The sequence below is a fragment of the Thunnus albacares genome, chromosome 9 (assembly GCF_914725855.1).
Source record: "Thunnus albacares chromosome 9, fThuAlb1.1, whole genome shotgun sequence".
Lineage (NCBI taxonomy): Eukaryota > Metazoa > Chordata > Actinopteri > Scombriformes > Scombridae > Thunnus > Thunnus albacares.
In genome coordinates, this window is record NC_058114.1 from 32285553 (window position 1) to 32312729 (window position 27177).

General features: G+C 39.3%; 1 protein-coding gene across 10 annotated transcripts in view; it reads right to left on the reverse strand.

Annotated features, from left to right (window-relative positions):
* Positions 1-27177, reverse strand: part of mcf2l2 (MCF.2 cell line derived transforming sequence-like 2) — a 156543-nt gene that overhangs the window by 34942 nt on the left and 94424 nt on the right. For all 10 annotated transcript variants that reach the window (XM_044362745.1, XM_044362744.1, XM_044362750.1 and 7 more), the window contains exons 16-25: positions 26639-26705; positions 23685-23800; positions 19661-19730; positions 19375-19467; positions 18951-19043; positions 16984-17106; positions 13097-13177; positions 11559-11699; positions 5643-5735; positions 5020-5098 (exon numbers count right to left, since the gene is read on the reverse strand). In XM_044362745.1, coding sequence (XP_044218680.1) covers positions 5020-5098; positions 5643-5735; positions 11559-11699; positions 13097-13177; positions 16984-17106; positions 18951-19043; positions 19375-19467; positions 19661-19730; positions 23685-23800; positions 26639-26705 — 956 coding nt within the window. The remainder of the gene's footprint in view (positions 1-5019; positions 5099-5642; positions 5736-11558; positions 11700-13096; positions 13178-16983; positions 17107-18950; positions 19044-19374; positions 19468-19660; positions 19731-23684; positions 23801-26638; positions 26706-27177) is intronic.

The window sequence follows — 27177 nt, forward strand, 5'->3', positions numbered from 1 at the left end:
ATACAAACACTCTGAGTGCTATCTAACCATGCAGATAGTTGTAGGTTTTTTTGTCCTGGTGTTGAAATATCTGCCTCTGAGATATCTATCTCCACAGGCTGTCATAAGTTCATCTCTGTGTCATTGTTAGCAAAGACAACAGTCAGCTATGGAGTTCTACACACTACACAGAATTACTCTGAATCATATCATATTACATGATGACTAAATCAAGTTTCACTTTTACTTCTACTTCTGTTCATATGCACCCTCTCCTGCTTGCCCATATGTGTGCACTTTGTCTGTCTCCATGTCTCTCTTTCCTTTTTTTTTTTTTTCTTTCTTTCTCTTTATCTCAAGAGTCATTTCCATCCTGAACAGAGATGCCTGGTGACAAAATCCAGTTTTCAGCCCAGGCTGAGAATAGGCTATAACTTGTAACTAAAAGCATTTATTTTTATGGTTTTATTCTTGTAGCTTTGGCTGCCATTCTTATTGGTAATAATAATTTTGTACTCACTAAAGTAATTGCTCACATTTGGCAAGAGTGCTAAAAAGAATTCCAGCAGGACGTGAAGCACCAGCAGACCCATCTGAAACATCCCATACATTTCACAGATTGACTTATTCCTTCAATACTGACCTACTGTACTTGCCAATACTGCTGTCTATTTTACTGTTTTACAGTAAAATAAGCTAGAATTGTCCTCTAGGCTGTATATTCTGCACATTTCTGTATTTTTCCCAAACATCTTTTCCTCTTCTCTCTTTCTCGTCACATTCATCTCTTCCTCTCTCACAGAGCTAGAATGACTGCAGTTCCTCTTTGTCCTCCTTTCACTTGCCCTTCCCTCTCGTCATGTTCATCCCTTCATTCCCTCTGTGCTGCCTCTTGCCCTCCATCTCCACCCTCAAAATCTCTCTCTCTCTCTCTCTCTCTCTGTCTCTTTGTCTCTCCACCCATCATTCCACCAGCCTCTTCTCCTCTCTCCCCATCACTTTCAATCTCCTCCCTCTCCTTTTCCCAGACCAATTTCATTCTCTCTCCCTCTCTCTGTCTTTCCTCCACCCTCCTCACATGGAGTCAGAGATGTAAATCACACACACACACACATTCACACACACACACACACACACACACACACACACACACACACACACACACACACACACACACACACACTCGCTGCACTGGACCGTCAGAGCCTCCTACAGCCTCTGCTCTCCAGGCTTCATGACAGGGCTGCTGTGTCATTAGTCATTCTGCTCACTCACTCACACACACACACACACACACACACACACACACACACACACACACACACAGGCACACACAGGCACACACACACACACACACACTCACAGACAGGTTGTCAGTTGGGCAGAGTGTGCGGCTCACAGAGGGTGGTTTTCCTGTCAGTCAGGACCACAGAGTGGAACTGTGGACGACTGATGCTTACTGGTACAGTGAGGGGCAAGAGAGGTAGAAATACACATGGAGAGAGAGGAGACGAGAGCCAGCACAGAGGATGATGTGTATTGCTGTGTGTATGGATATGTATTATATTGTATGTTCAAGCATTTGCACATTTATGTGTCCATGCATTATCTTTACACTGGGGCTGCAGCTGTTAATAACAGTAATTGTCATTACTGACTGTTCAATCTTTTGATATTTGTTCTCATTCATTCATTAACTATGTTGTCTACAAAAGGTCACAAAATATCCAGAGAGTCTAAAGTCACGTTTTTTAAACAGCTTGTTTTGTCTGACCAGCAGTACAAAACCCAAAGATATTCTATTTACAATGATATAAAACAGAGAAAAGCTGTTCTGGTTAATACATGACTAGTTTCATGAGCTGTCGTCTCAGGGGCCGCTTTCTTTTTTTCCCCAACTTTATTGAGTAAACAACGCGCACATTTGTTTTGGTCTGAGATGCAGGTGCTCTAGTGCGACATCTAGTGGGGCTGAATATTGTATATTGCAACTTTAAAGTGAGACTGTGTAGCATCTGCTTAGCAGCAGCAACAGCAGCCTCTGCTGACACAAGTCAATCACTTATTATCTTACCGATATATAACTTTATCATGATCAACAGAACTAAGATACATACTAGCAGTCGCCAGACTGTATTTTCCATGGTGTGTGAAGATGATGTGGATTATAGTCAGCACACAGCTGCTGTGGGTTCAGATGTTGACATCACGGAAATAAGATGACCCAGAAGCACAGCGAGGGATGTCACAACAGTAAATGTTGAAGTCTGTTCCCCTTCAAATAGTGTTGCTTCACATTACAGTAGTGCGGTATCCTCACTGCAAGGTACAATAAGTAGTGTAGGCTACCTGTTGGAAGTGTGCTGGTCGTCACATATCTCTCTGTGGCTGTTTCTGCTTCTACTCTACCTCTTTGTAACCGATCCGCTGAACAAAGAGCTCCAAACATCTCCAAATATTATTGACAAATCGTGCTTTCTCTGTTATAAACACATTTCATTTCCTGTAAGCTCTTCACACTGAAATCCTACAGACTGGTCCTTTAAATTCAAATCGTTGTATGATGTTACTTTAAAGTGAGACTGTGTAACTTTTGAGAGGAGCATTAAAATAATCCTCTTAGAAATGAAAAGTTAAATTCATGAGCAATAGGGGTTTTTGCCTTAACAGTCATTTGGTGCGGTATAACCAGTATCTTTGATGTCTAATGTTTTAATTTAGACAGGTGTTGCTATTTTATGAGCCTTCTCTGCTTATGCTGTTACACAATGTTTTAGCAGGTCACTAAAAAATTAATGAAAATTCAGTGTTTCATTATCCTGCAACTGTGACTTGAGGCCACAGTGGCCTCTGTTAAGTGGAGGTTACATCTTCTCACTTTAATGATTAATCAATCATCAAAACTGTTGTCAATTAAAGGGGCAGGCCACTAATATTACACATATTAACTCTGTTTACTGGACATGAGCCTGTGAAAACTGTTTTGGGTCTGGGGGAGCTTTCTATAATCGAGTAGAGAAAAATGATGTGTGATGTCATAATGATGTCATCAGGGTTATCACAGTTCAGGCTGGGAGACTACACATTTTAAACAGAAAGCCTGCACTATAAACTGGGGGCAGGATTTTGAAAGACATGAGTCTTTACCAGACAGGGAAGGAGAGTGAAGAGTGATGGAGACACGTCTCCCTCAGTCCCTGGTGGAAATGATGCCCTTGACTTGTAGAAGCATTTAACATGCTGCTATCACAGATTCATTTTAATGCATACATTTAGATTAGTTGATTCACTGTTTATTGGATTTGTTTGTATGGACCATAATACTTTGTTGCCTTTGATGCTATATATACACACTAATACATATACAGACAGGTGACAAATTAAAGGAAAAACTGGTCTGAATGCTTGACCCTTATAGTGAGGGGATCTGGTTATGCTGTGGGGGGCATTTTGCTGGCATGGTTTGGGTCCACTTGTTCCCTCAGCCTTGGCATTGATTCTACAAGTCTCTGGAAGTCTTCTGGAGGGATGAACACCATTCTTCAAAAAAGATATTCGATCATTTGGTGTTTTGATGATGGTGGTGGAGAGCGCTGTCTTAACACCTCAGTCCAAAATCTACCACAGGTGTTCAACTGGGTTGTGATCTGGTGACTGTGAAGGTCATAGCATATGATTCACATCATTTTCATACTCATCAAACCATTCAGTGACCCCTCGTGTCCTGTGGATTGGAGCATTGTCATCCTGGAAGAGACCACTCCCATCAGGATAGATATGTTTCATGATAGTTGTTCTGATCACTCAGAACAACTTTGTATTGATGTGCAGTGACTCTTCCCTCTAAAGGGACAAGTGGACCAAAACAATGCCAGCAAATGCCCCCCAGTGCAGTGTCAAGCATTCAGACCAGCACCAGTTTTTCCTTTAATTTGTCACCTGTCTGTATGTATGTCAGCAGTAATGTTATATAATTGGAAATCCTCCTCCTGTTTATTGTTCTGCAGTGCACTTCCCTGAGGTCACTATTCAAAAGAATTGCAGCCAAAATAGAAATGTAAATATTACTGCCATGTGGTGCACTAGACTGAATGTTTAGAGCTGCAAATGGAAAAACATTCATACTTTTCTTGAACTGGTACATACACTGTAGGTTGAATCATTTTTGTGATCAGTGACTGAATTGGAATCAGTAATAGGAATAAAATCTGACATTTTATTTCATCAGTACTAGATGGTAATAATATGAAAGTTTTCACGCTAGTTTTCATCTGTTTGACATAAGTGTTTTTAACTGTTAAAATAAAGACACTTAGCATTGCTTTACCAGTCCCAACATTATGATGCATTTGTGTTCTGACAGCTACTAAAATGCTAAACGGACTGTGATTATGTTTGTTACATAAAATGCCCTTTTTCCCATCTGCACAGCACAGAGAGTATTAGAAAGAGGACATTTCCACAATTTGGCAGTCAGTGCAAGAGAATGACTAGCCTATCTCCAGATTGCAGCCAAGGATGACTGAGATGTGTTGATACATGCTGGTACTGACAAGAACATTTTCATGATAACAGAAAGGAATTGAGATGTTGCAGCAGGAAATAATGACAAAAAAAAAAGGGAAAATACAGTGGAATGGAGAAATTCAATTATATAGAAATATGAATTTGAAAATGTAAAGTTTTATAAATATGTGGGACTGATAATTCCAGCACACTTAGTTGAGTGTTTACATGAGCATGGGGAAAAGTCTGGACTACAGCATTGTGAAGATGAAATACAATTGCAGCACGAGCAACTAGTTGCATGTATGATTAGAAAAAAGTATGTTTTGTTGTACCAACCATGTGTGTATGTGAGTATGATGATGCATGTATACCAGGCTAACAGATGCTAACCAATGAATGGATACAGACATGTGCTTCTTCAGCTGCGAGTTGGATTGAAGTAAGTTTTAAAGAAATTGGTAAAAAATACCCAAGGGAGGAGATATTCTCAAGTGTGTGTGTGTGTGTGTGTGTGTGTGTGTGTGTGTATACCTCTGCATGCCTCTAGTTGGCCCGTAAGAACTTTACGAATCTCTGACACCCACATATTTTTCACATCCATAGAAGGAGCCTGGGGAAGAATACACACACACACATACAGACACACACACACAGACACACACACACACACACATACATAAATAAGCCAACATATACAACAAAGGCCTTTTAACACAAAGAGCCATTAGGGGAGCTGTGTGGTGCAACACTGCCCCCAAGAGGACGATTGTGGAAAATGTCACTGGATGTCTCCCAATAAGTATTTATGACTAAATTAAATATGAATTGTTTCTTTACAATCAAAATATATGATAAATATATGATAAATAATAGATAATAAAAGCTGAAAATATTTGTGTTCATTTACATCACCAGGTGTTCAAATTAATTTTTTATTTCAGTTTTATCGGCATATTCAAACTAAATGCTTTCTCCCTGACATGAACAGAGTATTACATTACACATTTAATTACACTGAAACACTGGATGAGACAGGCAATTTTCCAACTCTACCACAGTGATCAGTGTTAAATGTACTGACAACAGCCTTAAAGTAAAAAAAACAAAGGAACCTGACTGGAAGTGAACATATAGCGGTTAGGAGAGGTGTTTACCTGGATGATGTAGACCTCCTCTCTGCCGTTGTACCACACCTCAAACTTCTTGCTGTCGCCTTTGACGTTCTCTGTGATCCCCACAGCGCTCATCTGCACACAGACAGCACAGCAGACACATCTGTGACATGCAGCGGCAACTGCAGCTGCATTCAAGATGAACCTTTACTTTTTAGAGCATGTAAACACTGTCAGCTATGTCACACTTTTAGCAATGACCGAATAAAAAAAAAAAAATCTACACAATCCAAACTGAACCTTAAATGCAACAGGGTCTGATATATCTTATTCCTCTGTGATGTAGAGCTCCAGTGCTGTACAACAATTAAAAAACACATCAGTGAGCCACACTGTTGCACTGGGTGACATGTTGCTTAATTACCATGAACACACACACTGGTTTATTTTGACTCAATTCCACTCACGACGTCATGCAGCCAGAAATACTAAATAGAGCATCAAACGTGTATTAATCCCCAGTTAAAAATAGTATCTCTTCCTGTTTGAGTAGTGTTTGTTAAAAATGACCTTGACCAGCTGTTTAGGAAAATGACCAAGCCTTTAAAAAACAGAAACATTATGTAACTTTAACCCATTTCAATATTTACATCCTCAGTGGGAATGAATAAAACAGGGTAGAGAAGTCATGAAGTGTTGACACAAAGTGTTCTTCTAATGGGATATGTTGACAATAAGACAAATATTAAATATCACTAAAAATTGATTTTGACATCATCAGCTTCTGTGCAAGACAGGGACACGAGGTATAATTATAATAATGCAGGATCTGTCTTTCTTGATATTGCCCTTTAGAACAAATTCCAGAACAAATTTATAATCTATCCCCGGGGGGAAGTTGCTGGCTTTGCCCAGTTGATCCTTTTTGAAGAATAATGGTACATCAGCGAGTCCTTGTTCATGTTTAGAGGCATTTAAACATCTAAAACAAGCATTCACCGAACACTTAAAGCCTCTACAGATTAGCATTCTGACAGTGTGATGAAGTCTTTGTGAAGGACCTATACTCAAGTCCTATCCTCATCCACTCACTCCCATTCAAACACAAGATGCTTCATTTTCCTGAGCTGTTCTTGCTGTTTTCATGGTCAAGAGGGTTGGAGCCTGAATGCATCGTCAATGGCAGCTATGAATGACCAGGGGACTCATTTGTAATCATTGTGCGTGCACAAACGGAGCTTGAAAGATATGTATTTTACTTCCTATGAAAAAGTCGTGATCTATAAAAACAAACCTGATGGGAGAATGTGCGCACCTGTACGTAAACTCTGATCCATGCATACAAACATTTTGGAGACGGGGGGGAAATTGGTGATGCAGATGGTGAGGTGGTGAATTGAAGCCAGATTGTATAATGATTCCTCTCACACATTTAATTACACTTCATATCAAACATTAATTATAGATCCACTTTATCATAAACATTCAAGCCAGCAGTGTTACTTGCGCTTATAGTGAGCCATAACTATTCCATAAACACCTTTCAATTTGAAAAGATATAAGCCAACTCAGATCTTAACCAATTACATCTGTGATTTATTATTAAACGATTCATGAAATATTGAGCGCAATGTCTCACCATCACATTCCCAGCCCCCAGAGCACAGAGGAGAGGGCTGGGCTGCGTGGTGCTCGCACTCATGGTAAAGTTGTGGAGCAGCAGGTAGCAGGATTCTGGAAAGCCTGGCTTGTCTTTCCTCAATATTAAGCATCAATATACTGATTCCTTTTCATCTCAACCACGTTAACTAACTGATGAACTTAACATCATCGGTTGTGGAAATCCAAGATGACATCAAATAACTTTAAAGAATTGCAGAATGGAGCACTAATAGATTTTGAATAACATCTTCTAGGACTGTGCATATATCAACAGGTAGGATTTTAGTTTCCATATAGTTCTTGTGTAGAAAATCGCTGCAGTGACGACTGTGCTGTCAGGTGCACAGAGTGCACTGGAGACACTGCGGTGGCTGCCACACACACACTCTGCCTTCTCCAGTCACCTCACACCCACATCTTCACCACCTGCACTCATGTGTGGAATGTGTAAATTAGAGAAACATCTGCATGCTGGATTTTGGAGTAAATATAACTGAATACAGTGTTTATTGTATTTTAGATATGGAGTGTGAGATCTCATCAGTCATATGTGTCTATATACAATAGATGCTACCAAGCAGTGAGCTTCGGTGTGTCCTTGTGCCTACACTAGTTCATACACTGACAATATGCAGCAATGCGCTTCTTGGCATCTACCTCCATGTCTGACCACTTTGTTTGATTTCAGGAATTGTTTCGTTTGTTGCACTGACTGCATAAACAGCTGCTGCAGCCGTCAGCCTCTCGAGCTTTGTGCCGTTCTCCACAGGAACAACATGTACATCAATATTCATGAGGACTTTTGCATTGACCGTTCATGGTTAGTTGTGGGAGTGTAGGACCTGGGAGGTTCATGGTCACATTTTTTAAGTTGATTGTGATTTATAAAGGAAAAACATGCTTGCATTCATGCACGCACACAGTTTTATAAATCTGATTATTTTTTGGTGCACACCATTTTCGGCTTCTGTACACTATGGATCCCACGCACTGTTTTTATAAATGAGACCCCTGAATGCTGCTTCAGATAGGAACTGGGTCATTTGTTGCAGGAGATACAGTATTGTCCAGTTCTAACGGGAGGTAGAGTACGTGCCAGTCATTCAGCAGCCTTTTTATGTGACTAAAATGCAAAATGCATCGTTTCATTACCGTTCATGCTCTATTTGAGGTCACAGGATGCAAATTTTAGCACATATGATGCATGAATGCCACACTGCTACTGTTCATGACAACACAGACAGAAATACAAGCATGATATACTGAGCTGTTCTGCTAAACAAAGAGTGGAATGATTGAATTCCTTTCATACTTGACTTCCCCCGCGACTTGCTTTCAGTAGACTTGTTTAGTTGAGAACCTGAGGAGCTGTACAGAATATTTATCAATGACAGCTCCAGTTCCCCAGGGGTTTATATGGAGGAATGTCAGCAATCCACTGCTGGTAAAGAGCATTTGTTTATGTGCCATGAGAAACTGCTTGCACTGTATGAGAGTGAAAATGCTTTTAGTTCAACTTAAAAAGCAGTGTTGTTGTGAACTGCTCTGGGGGATCCAAATGTAGACAAATTCCTGTTGTTGTTTTTATGTTGATGCAAACATGGGAGTAAAGCAAATGAGAACCATCCTTTACCGTCTTAATCATTTTTGGATGGGTTTTTTGTTTTTTTTTTTGGTTTTTCAAATGTGTCTTAAGACAACAGTCAGTCCCTCCAGGACTGATATGGGCAGTTATTTTGTTTGTTTGTTTGTTTGTTTTTTGTGATAATTGCAGCCAAAAAAACCATACAATTTGTGATGTTTTATATGCTCTTCCATAGAAAGCATACTGCATATCACAGAAACAACTATATTTCAGTGCTATTTTTGAAATTTATTTTCTGTACATGCCATTAAAATAAATCCATTAACATAAAAATAAAGTTTCATTACCTGCGATGATGTAAATTATATTGACATGTTATGCGGCAATTGCACCAAATCACAAGCGGTCTGTTGATTTTGCCATTCCATGTGGAAAAGTTGTGGTAATTTAGAAAAATTGCTAATTGCGATCGCAAAATTGCCATTTCCTGGAGGTAGTGACATATGAATACTGGCTGTTAAAAGATCCCCTTCAAATGTGCTTTCAATGTGAGTGATGAACAAAATCTGCAGTGTGCCCACACAGTCATTTTGTGCACAAATACACAAACTGTAGAAAATGTAATTTCCCTGTTGAGTTGCGGCGGAAGTACAGTAACGAGGAACTTTGACACGTTGAAAGATATCTACTTGATTTGACTCATTTGGATGTTGAAGCTTCATATTAAGTTCAGATAAACTTTTAAATACATTTTCTGAAGGAGGACTGTGGATTTTGTCCTCCATCACTTACATTATAAGTGCATTATGGAGGGATGTTCTAATGGTCAGTATGAACAGGAGGAATGATTATGGTAAAAAAAAACAAAACTATTTTAATGTTCATTTGGGTACCTGACTATTGTTTTAAAACAGACCTGAAAAATTGTGAACCTGTCCTTTAAAGCTGCAGTTGCATCAATTGATGTGTGATTTTCTGGGTTTGGGTTTGGATACTTTGGACCAGTGGAACAAGCTGAAACATAACCAGATCACCTATTAAAGTTGTTACGGCTAATGTGTTAGCAAACAGTTGCTTGTTTACACATCCACTATACACAGAGGAACACTAGCATTCATTTGGAGTCGTGTTTCTGTCCACCCTCCTTTAGCTGTTAAATGCTCCGCTGTGTTCACCAGCTTGTCACCATCTTTGTCACTCTGCTGTTTGGTGCTGGGCAGGTAGTGTACAATGAGTTTATCACGTTTTCACTGAAAACAGTTGCTGCTGCTGATGGAAACTAGGTTAATAGAACAAAATGTGTGGGCTGAAAAACCAAAAGTAAAAATATTCAGTAGAACTGAACAGAACCACAGAGTTGGGTGATTCATTTTCACTACAAGTGACGCACACAGACAGGCATTTCAGGAAACAGGAAGCTGGGGGCTGCAGATTGTGGGGAAACGTGTGTCAGCACGGACAACTGTGAGAGAATACATAGTCTTGTGATTTGAAAACTGTTGAGTTTGAAATCTGTTTCTGTGTGTAACAGGATGAGTGACCCTTCTGGTTGGTGGTCAAGGAGTAAAGCAGGTCACAGAAAGATTATTACGCCTCGAGACAACTTCTTGATCAACACCACGTTCATGGAAACGGGTTGTCTGTTTGTAGGATTGTGTATGCGTATCCATCTATATGATAACCTGTTATTATCTTCCGATTTTGAAGTCTAGAAAACATTAAAGCTGCATGAATTCATTTTGGCCTCTCGGGGGCAGAATAACTGCACAGCAGTCCTGACACATTTTGAACATAATGGCTATATTGGCAAACAATTTACATTCCTGCAAACACTGAGCAACATGATCAACCTGTTAGTCATGTCTCTGTCTACCTGATGAAGTTTTCTTTTAGCTCTTAGCTCACCAACTCCTGTGAAAAACATGGTTGGGCAGGTTGCATACAACAGGTTTTTCAGAGCTTCTCTGCAGGAAACGGCTGCCTGCTGAAGGTTGAAGCAGGGGTTGATTGAACTGAATTATGCAGTAAATAGATAAAATGTGCTAAAAAGCTCCACAGAGCTTGAGGAAATGGGTGATAATTCTCTGTGGGTTTGTCTTAGTGAGTGACCCCTCTCATATTACACATAATCAGTTGAATGGTAATATAAAAACTACTGATCAATTCAGCTTTAAGATAAAGACAAAAAAAAAACCAGAAAGACAAATAAACAGAGAAAGAAAGAAAAGAGGCTCTACTGAGTACTCACAAAAACAAAAGTACTGAAGTACTGTTGGAGAAAAACATCACATGCATATTCAAGAGTAATGCAACCCTCATTTACAATTAATTATTAAAAAGCCAACATTCACTAGCTTCATCCACAGCTTTTATTCACATTCATCACTCATGTTGACTGGTTATCTGTAACTGGGTACTTAAAAAAATGCGTATGTTGTGGCTCATATGGTTTCATATCAAGCTGATGTAATGTTTATGCTCATGGTGTATGCTGAAGTTGAATAACTGCTTATCTTGCTGCCCCCTAGTGGCCAAAATTAATACAACTTTAACAACCAAATCTTTTTTTTTTTTTTTTTAAATAATTCTCTTGAAAGTCTTTCTAATGAACAATTACTGTATGTGTCTCTGTGCAACCAGAAAAGACACCACTAGAAAAACATTTTGCTCACACACACACACACACACACACAACACCATATGTGTCTGACCTTGAGGGAGTGTTTGAAGCTGTAGGACGGGGTCTTCTCGTGTCCGTCTGTGGTCTCATCTCGTTTCTTACAGAACAGCAGCATCTTGTCGTACAGGAACAGATGCCTCTGCATGGGCTTAAACCTGGCCAGGTCCTTCACCTGAAACCAGTTCAAACAGTCAGGTCACTTAGTCATGATATATGTCTGTCCATTATGACTCCACAGTTCAACTATCATATTCATGTTGATGAGTATTAGTATGTTGTAGTCAAATGAAGTGTCATAACATGGAGTTCAGTAATAATCCTCTGACATTGGTCGAATTTCAAATGATGTCACTTGAATCTTTGCAGGCCAGTTCATGCAGCAGGTCAGCTAATTGTCACATCCTTGTACATGTGTTGGAAGATTTAAATAATTAATAAACAACACTCTGAGCCACACGCATAAAATTCTGTGCATCAAAAACTGGAAAATGTAGATGCAACACACTGCTGCATCCCTGCTGCTGCTGGTTACCAGTATTTAGCTGAAAAGAACTGCATACAATAAACATGAGTGACATTATTAGTAAGAATCAATCATAGCACCATCAAAACTGTGCAAACACTGCGGTGTTTGTTTTTAATCTCTGATGATTGATGCTTGGTGGTCTGAGCAGAACTGCAAGTAAACATAATCTACTGACAACACAGTGGAGAGCATGACAGCACTTTGCATGTATCATTATGTTTTTCTTTCTTTCTCTCTCTCTCTCTCTCTCTCCATCTCAACATGACCTCTCCTGTTCTCTGGCACCTCAGTATTTGCCTAAAATGCCTGTACCAGCATCTGGCCCCGTTTTGCATGTTTTAGCGCACATACTGTACCTTACAACTAAACAAATGCAAACCATGTTGATATGTTTAAGAATAAACTTTTCCTGTCTTCTAGCCATCCTTTGGTTTCCAGCTCATTTTCATATGATATGAAAATCTATAGACTATCTATTAGCATCATCATGAAAGTTTATCACAGTTTACCATGGCTGCTGTAAAGCGGTACTGATGATGAAAAGACTGAAATGTCACTGTGATGCCAAAGATGCCGACAGATTTTCATATCAAACAGAAATGAATGTAAACCAACAGAGTTATCCTTTACATCCCTTACTATAAAGTTAAAATGTTACCAATTTTCAAAGTTATGTTCTATTTATTTGTGTGTGCACTGTCTGAAAGCATTAAATAGTAACTCAAGTTCAAAACAAATTAGTTTCTATCTCCTCATTTTTTTCATGACATCTGGTGGGGTCTGTAGAAATCAGTGGATGCCTGGAATAGCGGGAACACACATCCGAAAATCTAAAAATGTGCAGCGTGCAACTGAGAATGGTCAGCAAAAATATACATGATTTGTAGTTAAGCAGCTAAAACTCGCAAACACACTGGGGTGTTTCTTTGAAGCAGTTCTGTTTACTGATGTCAAAATGACATGGCATGGCGTCCTAAAGTTTCTATTCAAGCCTCTAATGATGTTGGGAGAGTGAGACTTGCTGCTGGAGTGTGGAGTTGTACCTTGCTGTGGCCTTTCTTGTGGTCAGTCCACACGTTGAAGGATCCCTGCATCAGCAGCTTCCCCAGCTCACTCAGGTTTCCCTGTGAACATCAAAACACAAGACGGTCAGACTCGTAGAGCACCATACATCCATAGCAGTTTGCAGTGGCAGACATGTCACATGCACAATCCTGCTTCAGTTGTGTTTCTATAGCAGATGAGATAACAAAGTAGAGTTAAGGGGGAAGGGGAATTTGCAGGTATTTTTGCAAAAATCCTGCAGGACAAGACGTGTGTGTAAGTTAGATAAGAAGGAGACTTTAGCAGGAAAGCTAATGTGGGTTGTTGATCAGAGTCTGTGGCTCTTGTGTTGTGTAGCAGGATGCAATCAGGCTCAGTGTGACTGTCTGCTCTGCCTATGATAGAACGCTGAGGTTACAGCTGTATACAAAGATTTGATTGGCTGTGTGGAATTAAGGTTTCCACTGTTAACTTGCGAGGCAGCTGGATTCAAGAATCCATCTTGTCAGGTTTCAAGTTACGCGCTTATGTCTGAACCACCTGCGGTTTGGACCAATCAGCGTCCTATGAGGATTCTTGTGTGATCTTGCGAATCCAGCTGCCTCGCAAGGTAAGACAGTGATAGACGGATGGTTCATCCAATCACCTGAGAAAGTATTTTTTGAAAGTGCCTGCCCTTTTCCAAACAGTGTCCAAGGACGACTTCTCAGATGGTTCCGTGAAACAAACCATCTGGTGCATCAGGTTATTGTACAGAGAGAGCTAATGTATATTTTCCCCCTTTTTGGTGTCTCCTGGTGATTTACACAGCAGATATGTTGCTGAAGCAGGCAACAAAAATGCCATTTAATTTCACTTGGACTTTAAGTAAGTTACCAAAATCAACTAAAATAAAAGTTAATATAAACATAATATTCTGTTGCATCATGGCTGCCAACTTACTAAGAGGTTTGACAACTTTTTTTTTTGTTTAATTGGCATGAAACTCCTCACACTCCAACAGCTGATCGGGGGACTTTATTTCTCTCTCTAGGAGCCTTCTTCTGGAATATAACCTGTCATCCATCTCTGTGACTGTAACATCCCTTTAACTACCTCATTTACAGCTTTACTTTAGCAAAATGCTTTTTGGCATCTAACTTAATGTAAAACCACTTCTTCTTCATATCTGTCACAGCGCTGCTCTGTGATGACACATCTTTGACAGCTGAGGTAACATTTCCTCCCTTTTATGGTTCCCATATAGCAGAAATGACACAGCTAAATTTGTGATATCTTTTTTAATCTGCTGATTTCTGAGAAAGGAACTTGAAGTTCCGCAATTTGAAGTTCTATTTATTGTTCGTTGGAAGGAAATCTCACCGGAAATGTTGTGGGGGACATCCATTTTGGTGACATTAATGTGGTTGAGATGAGCAGTGTTTGTGCAGTTAAGAGAGTTTGCTGATTCTGATGTGGAGCACTCGTATGAGGAAGCCTCACATGAAAAAGTAACATACAGTACAGTAAATGTCCAGCCCTCATCACCCCTATGTTTCTCAAATATAATTTCCAGAAAAAACATATGTCTTATATTCAAAGCAACCATTCTCAACCACTGAAAATAAATGAAACAATTAAATTCCATCGTATCTCAATAAGAGACGACTGAACGTGTTCAAATGAACATTTCTGCGGTGGGAAGTAGTTGCACGAATGAGGGAATTTTTGTTCATCTGCTTTCAGAGGGGAAGTTTGACATCCATGAGGATGCAGTGCAACAGCTGCACAGCATGGACCTGGATCCGGCCTGTGATGTCAAAAAGAATTCCCCTCAGCGACACTAAACCCAAAGCTTCACAGCCTTTTGAGATGCCGAAACTTAAATCAGCTTCCATCAAAGTCTAACCGGCTTCCTCCATCAGTGGCACATCCTGTATGGTCTCTCTGACTGTGTGATACTATCATTTCTCTTCTTTTATCACACTTGTCTGACTCATTTTCACACTTTGAGTGAAATATTTCACTAACATACTTTGAATTAATACAATTGATCCTAATAAAGACAATACCAGCAAGTATTCAACTGAAAATCAGCCTCTATTTTGTTTCATGATTATTTCTGTTATGAAATTTTCATATTTTTCCCTTTCAGTATGTTGCCATGAATGCAGTGAGGCTTACCCAGCAGATCATCTTTATAATAAACACACCCAAACCGTATTCTAACAGACTAAGCTGAGGATAATCATATAGCCCAAAGCTCTAATTTGACTGGTCAGCCAGACTGAACATGTGATACAAAGTCTTTGATCTCATGATTGCAAACTGTGTGTCCCTGTGTGGCCAAGCAGATCCATACCATGATATAAATCACTATTTCCGCTATACAGAGTCTTGCTGGAGAAGAAAAGTTGTTATGAGATCAAACACACAGGCTGGGATCACCAGGGGAATCACATGGAGATGCTTGAATGTGATGAAATCACAGAAACGTTCTTTAAGTTCTCTGAGTGTTTTTGTCGACTTCTAATAACTTTATCAGGGCTACATTAAAGAAACACACCTTACCTTTAGAGAATTATTACCATGTAGTCACAGGTGTGTGTACGAGGACAGACAAAAAAAAAAAAAAAAGAGAATCCAAATGCAGACTCAGGGAAGCAGTTTGAACGAGCAAACAAGTCAAGGACGAGGATTGCCTCTGCCAGATCATCAATGTTGCTTTGTGCCTTTATGCGTTCCAGCAACCTGAGCCTGATCTTGTAACTGTTTCCTGCTTCCCTGTTGCTGGTGTTGTGCCTGTTTGCCGCCACTGTTTGACGTGCTGCCTGCCTTTCCCCTCTGGATTTGTTTGCTTGTTTGGACTCCCTTTCTGTTTGGTTGATTCTAAGCATGTTTTTGGAACATTGATTTATGAAAGATCTTTTTCTTCAGCCTGTTCTGCCTATAGTGTCAGCATTTGGGTCCTCTGTCCTGTTGTCCAGTACAATCCAATGACACTAAGTATGGTTTCAATTGCTTGACCTTCTTTAGAACGGTGGGCCACTCCTGAGGGTGGTTTGGTTGATAATTTATCTGGAGCTGAGTTTAAGCTGTGCGGACAAGAGCCACTAGGAACCTCCAGTTGATAAATTGAAGACAAAATGCAAAGAAATTAAATATAAGAACGATGAAATTAGGTCAACAAGAAATATTCTTTCATTATGGCTCCATGGACTAAGGCTTATTAAATGGGGTTGATATCACATATCATATGATAAACCCAGAACAAGATGTTAATATATAATGTTATTATATTTTCATGATTTTATCTTTCATGTGCATGTGTATGTCTAACATCCAGCGATGGATTTCTTTAAATCACACCACAAATATTCAAGATTAAAGAAAAGACCCTTTATCACCAGCCTTTTACACACTTTGATTACATGTATGTGGAGTCAAGGTTGACAACACAGCACTTCAAAGCTTGTGTGTGTGTGTGGCACATGGACACCTATGCTACTTAGTATACACAGGTGTGTGATTTTATGTTGTGTTGCAAGTAATGGCTTTAGTGCAACTGAAAGCATCTGTATCTATGGAGGAAAGATAAAGATGTTGGAAATTCCCACCTGTGGCCTCTGACTAATGACCGCTCCTCAACACAACCCAGCTGTCTGGGTGGGAGAGTAACATGTTGCAGAAGTCATTTTTTTATGACCTGATGGAGCAAAAACTGACCATATGTAGTTCAAATTTCTTCAGAAATAATAAATGCTTGTACTGTATTCCTTTGGACGATGGTTAAAAATATGATCTATAATCACAAGGGCTCTCAGATGATCCAAAGTGTCTCTAGATAGATGATTCATGTGGAACAAGTGTAAATACAAAAGCAGGAAACATCAAATTACACACTGACCTCAAAGCCAGTGATAGCTATCTGGTGCATGGAGTCGTTGACGGACTTGATGATGTCCAGCATGGTGGCTAAAGCCTCCTCCAGCTCTGCCGTCCCCTCACCCTTATTGCATTTCAACATCTCCTGCAAGACAGGGAGGTAGGAGAACCATTCAGTAAGGAAAGATAAAATGAAGAAGAGGAAGAAGAGAAGAGAAGAGAAGAGAAGAGAAGAGAAGAGAAGAGAAGAGAAGAGAAGAGAAGAGAAGAGAAGAGAAGAGAAGAGAAGAGAAGAGAAGAGAAGAGAAGAGAAAATACAAGAAACAAGCAAAGATTAAAAGAAAAGAGTGAGGGAGGAAAAGAAAAAAGGGAAGAGTGTGGATGAAAGGAAGAAAGAAAGAGAAGATGAGTGCCAGGGAGAATGAATCATTAACAGTGATAGGCTTAGGTAACAGGTTTATCAGGTTTAGGGTGTCAGGCTATTGTTCAAGCAACAGCTGCTCTGTCGTGGAGTAAACCCTCATCAGTGAGTGAAGTGGAAGCTTGTACGGCGACAGGTTTGTTTAAAGGTTTAAAGATGAGTGTGTGAAACAACATAATGATGAAGGGATTTTGAAGACTGTTAATGAATGAAGGCTGTTTTCTAAGCAAGACCTGATTAAACAGTGAAGTCAGTTCAGTATTCTCTGGTGTTTGTGAACATCAAGAAATTGAATTTCAAAAGGATTCTGAATTTTGACAGGGATGTCCAATCAGCATGAATGGGGCACTGACTTTATAGGAACTGGGGCATTCCAGCTGGGGCAGGTCAAGCTGACCATTAAGATAAGCCAAGAAGAAGGCTGCCAGATCCTTAGCTCAAACTTTTTTGAGCTAAGGATCCTCCCCTCCTCCCCTCTCCTCTCCTCCTCTCTCCTTCTCTCTTGTTTCCTCTTCTCTCCTATTCCTTTCATCCTCTCTTTTATATTTATCATCACAAGATAAATCAAATGACAGGAGAACTTCCTACTTTCATCTTCATCAGTTATCTGACAGTGGGCGTTGATCATTTTATGATTATAAGAACACATACTGCATGAATTCTGTTGTGTGATCTGTGTATTCATTCATTCATTCATTATTTATCCATAAGAGATGAAGGCAGCTCATCATCTCGTTGCTATGATGTCAGACTGTACAAAATCTACTTATTTGGTTATTCTGTTATGAATAACAGATGAGGTCTAGTATCGAATAGTGTAATGTGTAATAGTTTATTTGTGTTTATAGTGTGAGTTGAAGTTCATTATATATAATTGGACTTTAACTTCTGCACTCCAACATGAGGAGTGTTGCGGTATATGTCTCAGGGTGAAAATCTATATTCTCACTGTGGCTCTGGACTCAGAAAGAGCTTTTCATAACTCCTCTGGGGGATTATGTGAAGCAGGCTGAACTAATCAGAGAGATAATTGCACAAAATAATGTTATTGTTATTATTGTTATTAATGTACTCACACATTAGTCAAACACATTTGGAAGATAGATTTTACAGATGTCTTGTAGCAAAATCACATTAAGTATTCAATCAAAGCAAGACTTCAGAGGTCATGCCATGACAATATTGTGTGTGTGTGTGTGTGTGTGTGTGTGTGTGTGTGTGTGTGTGTGTGTGTGTGGGGTCCAGGTATTCCTCACATTGTGGGGACGTAAATCTGTTTACACAGTCATGTTGTGGGGACTTGCCTCCCTTATGGGGACAAAAAGCAAGCCCCCTTAATGTAAATCATTAACTTTAGGGTGAAGATTTGGTTTAAAGTTAAGGTTAGTTTAGGGTTATGTTAAGGTTAGGGTAAGGGTTAGGGTTAGGCATGTGGTGGTCATGGTTAGGGTTAGGATAAGTCTCCAGGAAATGAATGTAAGTCAATGTAATGCCCTCTGAAGTGATGAAAACATGACTGTGTGTGAGTTTGTGTGTGTGTGTGTGTGTGTGTGTGTGTAGGTAATTGCCTTGAGCATGAGTTGGTATTTGGTGATCCTCTGGACTGGCTTCAGTAGGTAAGCATCCAGAGACAGTTTGTGGTCCAGCTTCTTCTGGCATTCCTGTTGTCACAAACACCAAACATTGTCAGTCAGGGAGGGACACATGACAGACATACCTGACTTTGTGTTAAATCTGCAGGACTCATATCAAGACACACTTGTCCTATCACCATAAGTCACCAAATGGGACAGCAACAGTGGAGGGCATGTTGCTGTTAGGAGAATTCAATTATAGCATCAGGTTGGACGATGGCTTTCTGCTGTATGGGGAGGTAACAAATCAAAGACTAGTCTAAAGTAATAAACAGCAGCATGAGCACTTCATGGATGAATCTCCTCATCACGTCCATCACAACCATTCACTTACTGTGTGTGTGTGTGTGTGTGTTACCTGGAAGAAAAGACTGTCTCCACACTGTCTCCAGAGGACTTCGGAGCGGGGTTTATTCTGACAGTACTTCTCATACACCTGCAGCTCCTCTTTCTGACAACACAAAAACGTGTCTGAGTGAAGAGACAGTCTGAAATCATCTCTTATTGTACTGTATACAGTATATATAGTATCACATAGAGGTATAGGGTAATAAAATGGAAATACTCATGTAAAGTACACGCACGTCACGACACTGTGGTGGAAAGTATTTAGTTACTTTCCACCATGTCTCTCAGCTACTCACCCTTTTCAGGAAACAGGTTCCAACCAGCTCTGGTTTCTCTGCACAGTTCTCTAGCTCCCTCAGAAATGTCCTGCAAGTGATTTGTAAACACAGAATAAGAGCACGCAAACACACAAACACAATGCTTGAAGTGACTAAGCCACTAAGATAACATACGTGAGTTCTTAGCTTCAAAACTATGGACTTTCTGTCAGTGTAGGTGCTGTGGTTGTTTGATTGGACCTGTTTGGGTAATTTGACATCCTTGTTTCCATTAGTGCCACAGACTTTGGCAAAATAAATATTTCCACCATGCGACAACACCTCCTCTGTAAAATTGAAGGGTAACTCCACCAATTTTAAACATAAAGGTTAGTTCACAAGTCATAAGGAGTACAACTCAACCTTTGGAAACTGTTGTACAACGAGGAAATGACCAAGATGATGATGTTAAGGTAATTTCAGCCTGGAGTAAAGATATGGGCATCTACCATCAGGGAAGATCTAACAAAAAGATTCTATTGGTTGCATTGTGGAAATCGTAGGATCCAGTGTTTAGAGCTTGACCCATACTAGAGACTAAAGTTAGGACATTCCAGCCTCTGCTGCTTTGATTTTGACCCTTACACACACATTATACACGTTAGACAATAATTGCTGAATAATTGCTGATTGCTATGTAGTTCTGAATTGTGGCGTTAGAGCGTTCAACTGTTTTTCACCATTTCTGTGTTCAGCACCAGCTGTGTGGCTGGGATGTCCCCGGCCAGAGAGAGAGAGAGAGAGTATTTGCATGGCATCACTTCACCAAAAAGCACAGCGTGACAGGCTTTTATTCCAAGGGTGACAGCCACAATGAAGCCACCGAGGACGTTTCAGCAGAGGAATGAGTAACATTAAGTGCACCGAACTCCATTGAAAATAATGACTATTTAACATAACGATAATTGGTGATGGTTCGCTTGTTAACTAGTCATTTAAGTTGCATTTTTACTGAAACAAATCCACATTTACCTACAAAATATTATTAAACAGTGGCTCCTAACGTCATGTTGCTTGCCATGTTGCTTGCCTCGCATCTAGAAACTTTTTTAAATTGTGTATTTTTATGGGGGAGTTTGGTATAAACGTCGTTAGCTCAGAGGCCGTTCAGTTGGGCCATGTTTTCAGCGTCTTCAGCAGACACGGCCTCAGCACTTCAGGGCAGAGAATACTGCTTTTTTTTTTTTATTTTGAAACCTTAGTTTATATAATTGGCAATTTTTTTAATCATTCAAATTTGTCCGGGTGATTAATTACACATTTTTCTGTGCTGTGATGAACTCAGAACATATTTATTATTGTTTTACACAGACTTTAATGTCTGCAGTGTGTTGGAGCCCTCCACAATCATCACAGGCAGGTAACCAGCTGGAGGGCTGACATGGTTAGCCCATCCTTGACTTTCTATCTGTAATTTGATCACTTTCTACGTTGCTCGGTGTTGTGATTTGAATCATGGGGTAACCTATGCAGTGCTGAGGTTACAAGACTGCCCTTTGGTGTGAGTTTTGAAAGTCTGGTCATTTGCTATCACCACAAATGGATCCATGAAAGAAAGGCAACTAATGAGGAGATTTCAATTTTGACTTTAATTTTAAAGGTAAAATGTGTTCTGCACATAAATACAACTAGCAGTGACTGGAAACTCACACAAAACAAAAAGCAACCACCCTACACTGATTACTCTGCAGCCCCACCCAGATAGCAGTCACGGTGGTTTCCATAGAAACAACAACGTCTGACACTGCTCCTAGAGCAAAGGTGAAAGATGATGGCTAGTATGACTAGTGTGTCAAAGCAAAAAGGACAGATCTGTTTCTACCTCATAATCATTATAAAAGAAATAAATGATTAAATGGCACTGAAGTAAAATATAAACCACATGCAATCAGGATGGAGCAGCTCACACAGCTCAGCACCACAGCAGCAACAGCTGGTAATGTATCTAGTGATGTACTGCAGTTTATAGTGTATGTTTATCATGCATTATCAGCACTCTTACATGTGGTTTCAAGGTAAGAAACACCCTGACAAATCTAACCAATACGAGAGTCAAAGAGATGAAGATCCTTGAGTTTATTTGCTGTTCCTCCCACTCTTCAGATAAAATATCTTTGTCCTAACATTTGATTGCAAAGAGGCTGAGTGTGTGTGTGATGCTTTCAGCAAACAAAGGAGCTGTGGATTGAGGGATGTTGGAGTGAGTGGGAAGACAAGAGCAGCCTTTTACCAGCATTATTATTTAAAATAAAAACTATATATAAACGCTGTTATTAATATTTAGAAAGAAGACAGAAACATATGGACATATAATAATGGTAACACTTGGTAACCACTAACTCTGAGCAATTCACCAAGCAGATATGCGGATTTTGGGCTTACAGTACTTTGAAACTACTGATATACAGTTGGACACACACAATCTCATACAATCCAATATTCTAATCACACATTCTACCTTTTTGGACTTTACATTCTTTTAGACTTTTGTTGACACTGTCATGTTTTGAATTGTCACATACCAACTTAACCTTATGGAAGGGATACATTACCATTGCTGAGCTGTTTTCCAAATCTGATTTAACATCATCAATTTTATGCAGGAGATCAGTAAAAGTTATTTCTATGCTATCAAATGTTTCCAGTTAGTTATTTCCAACTACACACAGATTCATTTTAACCTCACTGATGTGAAATTAAATTGAGCTAAACTACAGGTTTTATGCTATTATGTGTGGCAAATGAGGGTAAAAACTATTAAAAACACGTCAATGAGCCACACTGTTACACTGGTTGACATGTTCCTTCATTACTATGAACACACACACTATAATTTATTTTAACTCAATTCCACACACACCTTCCTGCTGCCAAAAATACTCACTACAGCATAAAATGTGGATTCATCCACAGCTGAAAATAGTCCCCAACATATACACTATTTTCTCCTGTCTGAGTAACGTTTGATATAAGCTACAATGACCAGCTGGTTTAGGAAAAAAGTAAATACACATTGTGACCTGGTTTTGACAATCTAGATCTTCAGTAGGAACCAATGAGCTTGTGACTGAGAGACGCAGACACAGTAGGGAAATCAGAAAGTACTGATTAAACTTTTAGTGACATCAGTGATCCTATCTGATCCTTTCTTTACTGTACTTTCTGTGTGTTTTGTCCACCTGTAGTAGCACTGCTCTCTACAGCTGGACTCTGCAGTGCAGCATTTTGCTGCAAATGCGAGTGAAAATCAGAGTGTGTGAATGTTAAGAAAAATACTTTAGCACACTGAGTTGTGACTTATGAGATCAGGATTGGAAAATAAATGGATTTTAAACTCCGGTGCTATTGAATCTTTCATGGCTCCTCTGTCCTTCTTACTAGCAAAGATCAGTGTATAAAACATTCAGGTAACAGCTTCTCATTTTTAGCCTTCGCCAACCGCCACTTTTGCTGGTTAAAATGACAAATGTGGTGGGCAGTAGCTCATATCAGCTGTTTCTAATTAATGTCAATTCCATATTGTATCAATAATTAAGTGGATCAATTTAATAGTTTGGAACCAGGACCTCCAGTATTTGGATTAACTGGTACATGAAAAACAAGGTGTGGTAAATTCAGGCTACAGCTAGCTTAATGTGCTACACATTTAATCAACACTGCATATCATCTGCTGATATGTATAATAATGTAACAATTTAAAATTATTGTACATTGCTTAGGACAAAAGCATCTGCCAAAGGAATAAATGTAAATGTAACACTGAGCAGCTGTGTCATCGGATCAGACTCAGTATAGGCAGATATCCATTATGAAAGGACTCAGACCAGGATCAAGGCTATTCCTACCTTTTATGCATAAAAAGTAAAAATAATCCAGCATCTTTGTCTCATAGCTTTGTCCTTTATCTAGGATAGAGTGGTTTCTCAATGCCATGTTATCTTGTGCTCAGCTTCCAGGATACAGAGTATATGGCAGTGCAATGTACAAAATGCATTCCGCCTACCTGTTGTGAAATTCATATATCTGTGGCAGGTTACCAAACAGCACATCTCTCTTGTTCTCTAGGGACGGGGGGATGAGGTGGCTGAGCTCTGAGTTATCAAGCTCTGCAAAATAACCCTGGGGAGGAGGAGGAGGGAGAGGAGGAGGGTAGAAAGATGACACATTTAGGAAGAAAAAGAAAGCAAATAGAAAAATTAGCCATAAATAAACCAGCAGGGCAGCAAAACATCATCGCTAATCATTTCAACCTGAAACAGACTGCCAGAGATTCTTAATGTCTCCACATCTGCAGTGTCAAAGACAATCCAGAGATGGACGCATGTGGGTGATGAGAATGAAAAATAGACTACTATACACTAACACACCATGCTGTGTTTGATGTGATCAATATAATGTACAGTCAGAATCAATGTCTTCCTGATGGAGTTCAACCACTCGTAAGTGTGTAGTCCTGTAGAAAATTGACTGGACATATTCAATCCAAGAGATCATATGACGTTCATACACTGACAGGAAGCTGGAGGTTGGATTTATGAGAAGAACAAATAATGTGTTCTTTCTACTGAATGGCAATCAATGTGGTTAATGAACTCAGAGATACACCAATAGTCATAGTGCTATTGGATATCTGGATTGGAGACTATTTGCATTCAGACTGCACCTGCTGAAATGATCAAATCCAATACCAAGAGCTGTGTCGAGGTCAGAAATCAAAGACGACACATTGGGTTCTCTTCTATCATCCGTAAAACAACGCAACATTTATTTAATGAGGAGGAACTAAAGTGCATCTGAATTATATTTTTTGACTCATAACTCCATATGGTGTATATCTAATGATCACTAATAAATGTAACAGATTATACTGGCTGTCTGTATTGGATGAAATTTAAAGATTAGCATTATGCATCAGTATGAGTTACTGTATGACAGCATGACCTCTGTGAGAGCTCTTTAACAACATGGATATACAGTGTACACCTATAGTTAGAGCATTAAAGGATAGCTTTACAATTTTTCAAATGTGTCAGGTGTCCATATGAACAGTGAAAGAGGTTTTCCTCGCTGCAATCATTCCTCCTGTTCATACTGGCTATTAAAAGATCTCCTTAAATGTGCTTTCAGTGTAAGTGATGGGAGCCGAAATCCACAGTGTGTCCACACAGTCATTTAGTGCAAATGCATTTTTGCACTAAATGACTGTGAAGCTTATATGAGGCTTCAGCAGTCTGAGTTAGTTATATCAAGTGGATATCTGCCACATTTACAGTCTTTTTAGCACCAAATTCCCTCTTTGTGTTTCCTCTGACAGCATTTCACTGTTGAGCTGCGGTGGAAGACTTGTAACAAAAAGAGGGAATTTGGCACTAAAAAGACTGTTACGTTGAAAGATATCTACTTGATTTGACTCATTTGGATGTTGAAGCTTCATATTAGCTTCAGATAAACTTCTAAATACATTTTCTGAAGGAGGACTGTGGATTTTGTCCTCCATCACTTAGGAATGATTATGGCAAGAAAAACTGTTGTTTCAAAGTCCATTTGGGTACCTGACTGTTGTTTTAAGGCAGACTTGAAAATTGTGAACTTTAAGTTCAGTTCTGTTTTAAGAACTGTATAAAATGGCTTGGACTTCTTCTATGAAGAACCTTATAAATGTTGTTGATGCATCTCTTGCAGTTGGTACAGGGTATTCTGATTTGGGGCATTTTGCTGATTTTACATGTCAAAGTCAGTTACATGTGATGAGGTGTACTACTCAGCCTGTGAGCAATGTTGTATGATGTCTTCTGTGGCTCTAAGACATTACCTGAGTAATCTCAGATTGGGTTTGGAGACTGTAAAGTTTTAACAGAAAGTCTGCAAAATACTCCATTAAATGTAACTGTCCTGGATTCAAATGTTACTTATGTAAAAGTATATAAATATTATCAGGAAAATGCAGATATGTATGAGAGGTAAAAGTACTCATAATTTGGAATAGTCCATATCAGATAGTTATTCTATATCATATTTTTGGTAAACAGACTTTCAGTGTCATAGCTAATCATAATGGAGCTAATTTTGCCTACTTCACATGCTGTTGGGTAGTTCAATATATACCACTGCATTATATTATCAACATTGCATTATATTACTCATACTGTGTAAGCTTTACACAGCATGAGTACATAGTGGAGTAGAATTAAAAAGTGGCATATTCAATTACAGATTGAGTATATTCAATTACAGATACCTGGAATTGTCCTTTAGTGTAAAATGTTACTTTGATCATTTCTAGCTCTTTCTAACTGTAATATACAATACATTGTCTACTTAATTCACATGTGAAGATCATGGAGTGTCACCTCAACAGGTTTATTTAAATTTGGATCTCATTTTTGTAGTTTAACTGTTTCTATAACATTATGACAACACTGTACTCACCGAAGTAATAGCTGAGACCTGGGAACACAATGACAACTAAAACTAAGTCTGACAGGGTGCAAAACATGAGCAGTCACACAATCAGACAGATTGTTAACAAGGTAACAGTACATCTAAACCACTTTTCTTGGAGATAAAAAGTGAGCACACCCAAAATGCGATAAGCATTCCTCGGTACACAGGAAAATTATGTGCACGCACAATTGTGACGTGTATGGTACCTCAAGGTAGTCCAGGTAGTTGTTAAGTAAATATTGATGATATTCATAACCTGCCTGATAGTGTTCCCACATCTCGGTAATTAATTCGGTGAGTACAATGGCTAGAAGTATTAAAATAATCCGAATTGTAATAAGATGGAAATTAAACAGTATCAAGAGCAAAGATCAAAGATTGTTTATTGGAGAATTCTCCAGAAAGAGGCTAATCCAACTTAGAAGTGCAAAGTCGCAGCTATTTTGACTGTTAGTGAGCCATGATGCATTGTGAAATGGTTGACAAAATCCTTTAGGAAGAGACATACTGTACCTCCATGATGCTTTGCAGCTCCTCCACATACAGCCTCTCGGTTTCAATCAGCTCAGTCATGATGTGTCTGCAGAAAAAGAGGAAAGAATGAGGTGATTTCTAACACAGACAAAATCATAATGAAACCCCTCCTGCAGAATTTGCCCCAATAAGCCATTCATTTATTCATCTATCCAGTGTTGTTGTACTCAGGTCAAGGGGGCCTGCATCTGATGGAGACTCTTTGCAGGATGACAAACAAATTAATAAATTAGTAACCAGCAATAAATATATGAGTGAAAAGCCAGTCTATGCTGTGCTTAGCTAATGTTGCCCATTTGGACCCACTAACTGGCTAATGACAACATAAAAACACTAATAATGGCTTTTCAATCTTGGCACAGCAATAATACCACCCTCACTGAGAAGAGAGTGGTTTGTGGGTGTTTTGAATGAGCAGTGAGATCAGACTTCATCAGGATTTGTCTCCCAATGGACAAATGTGGTACTATTACAAAAGAACAAGGGAAACTTGGATGCTTTACTGTGGATAGAGAAGA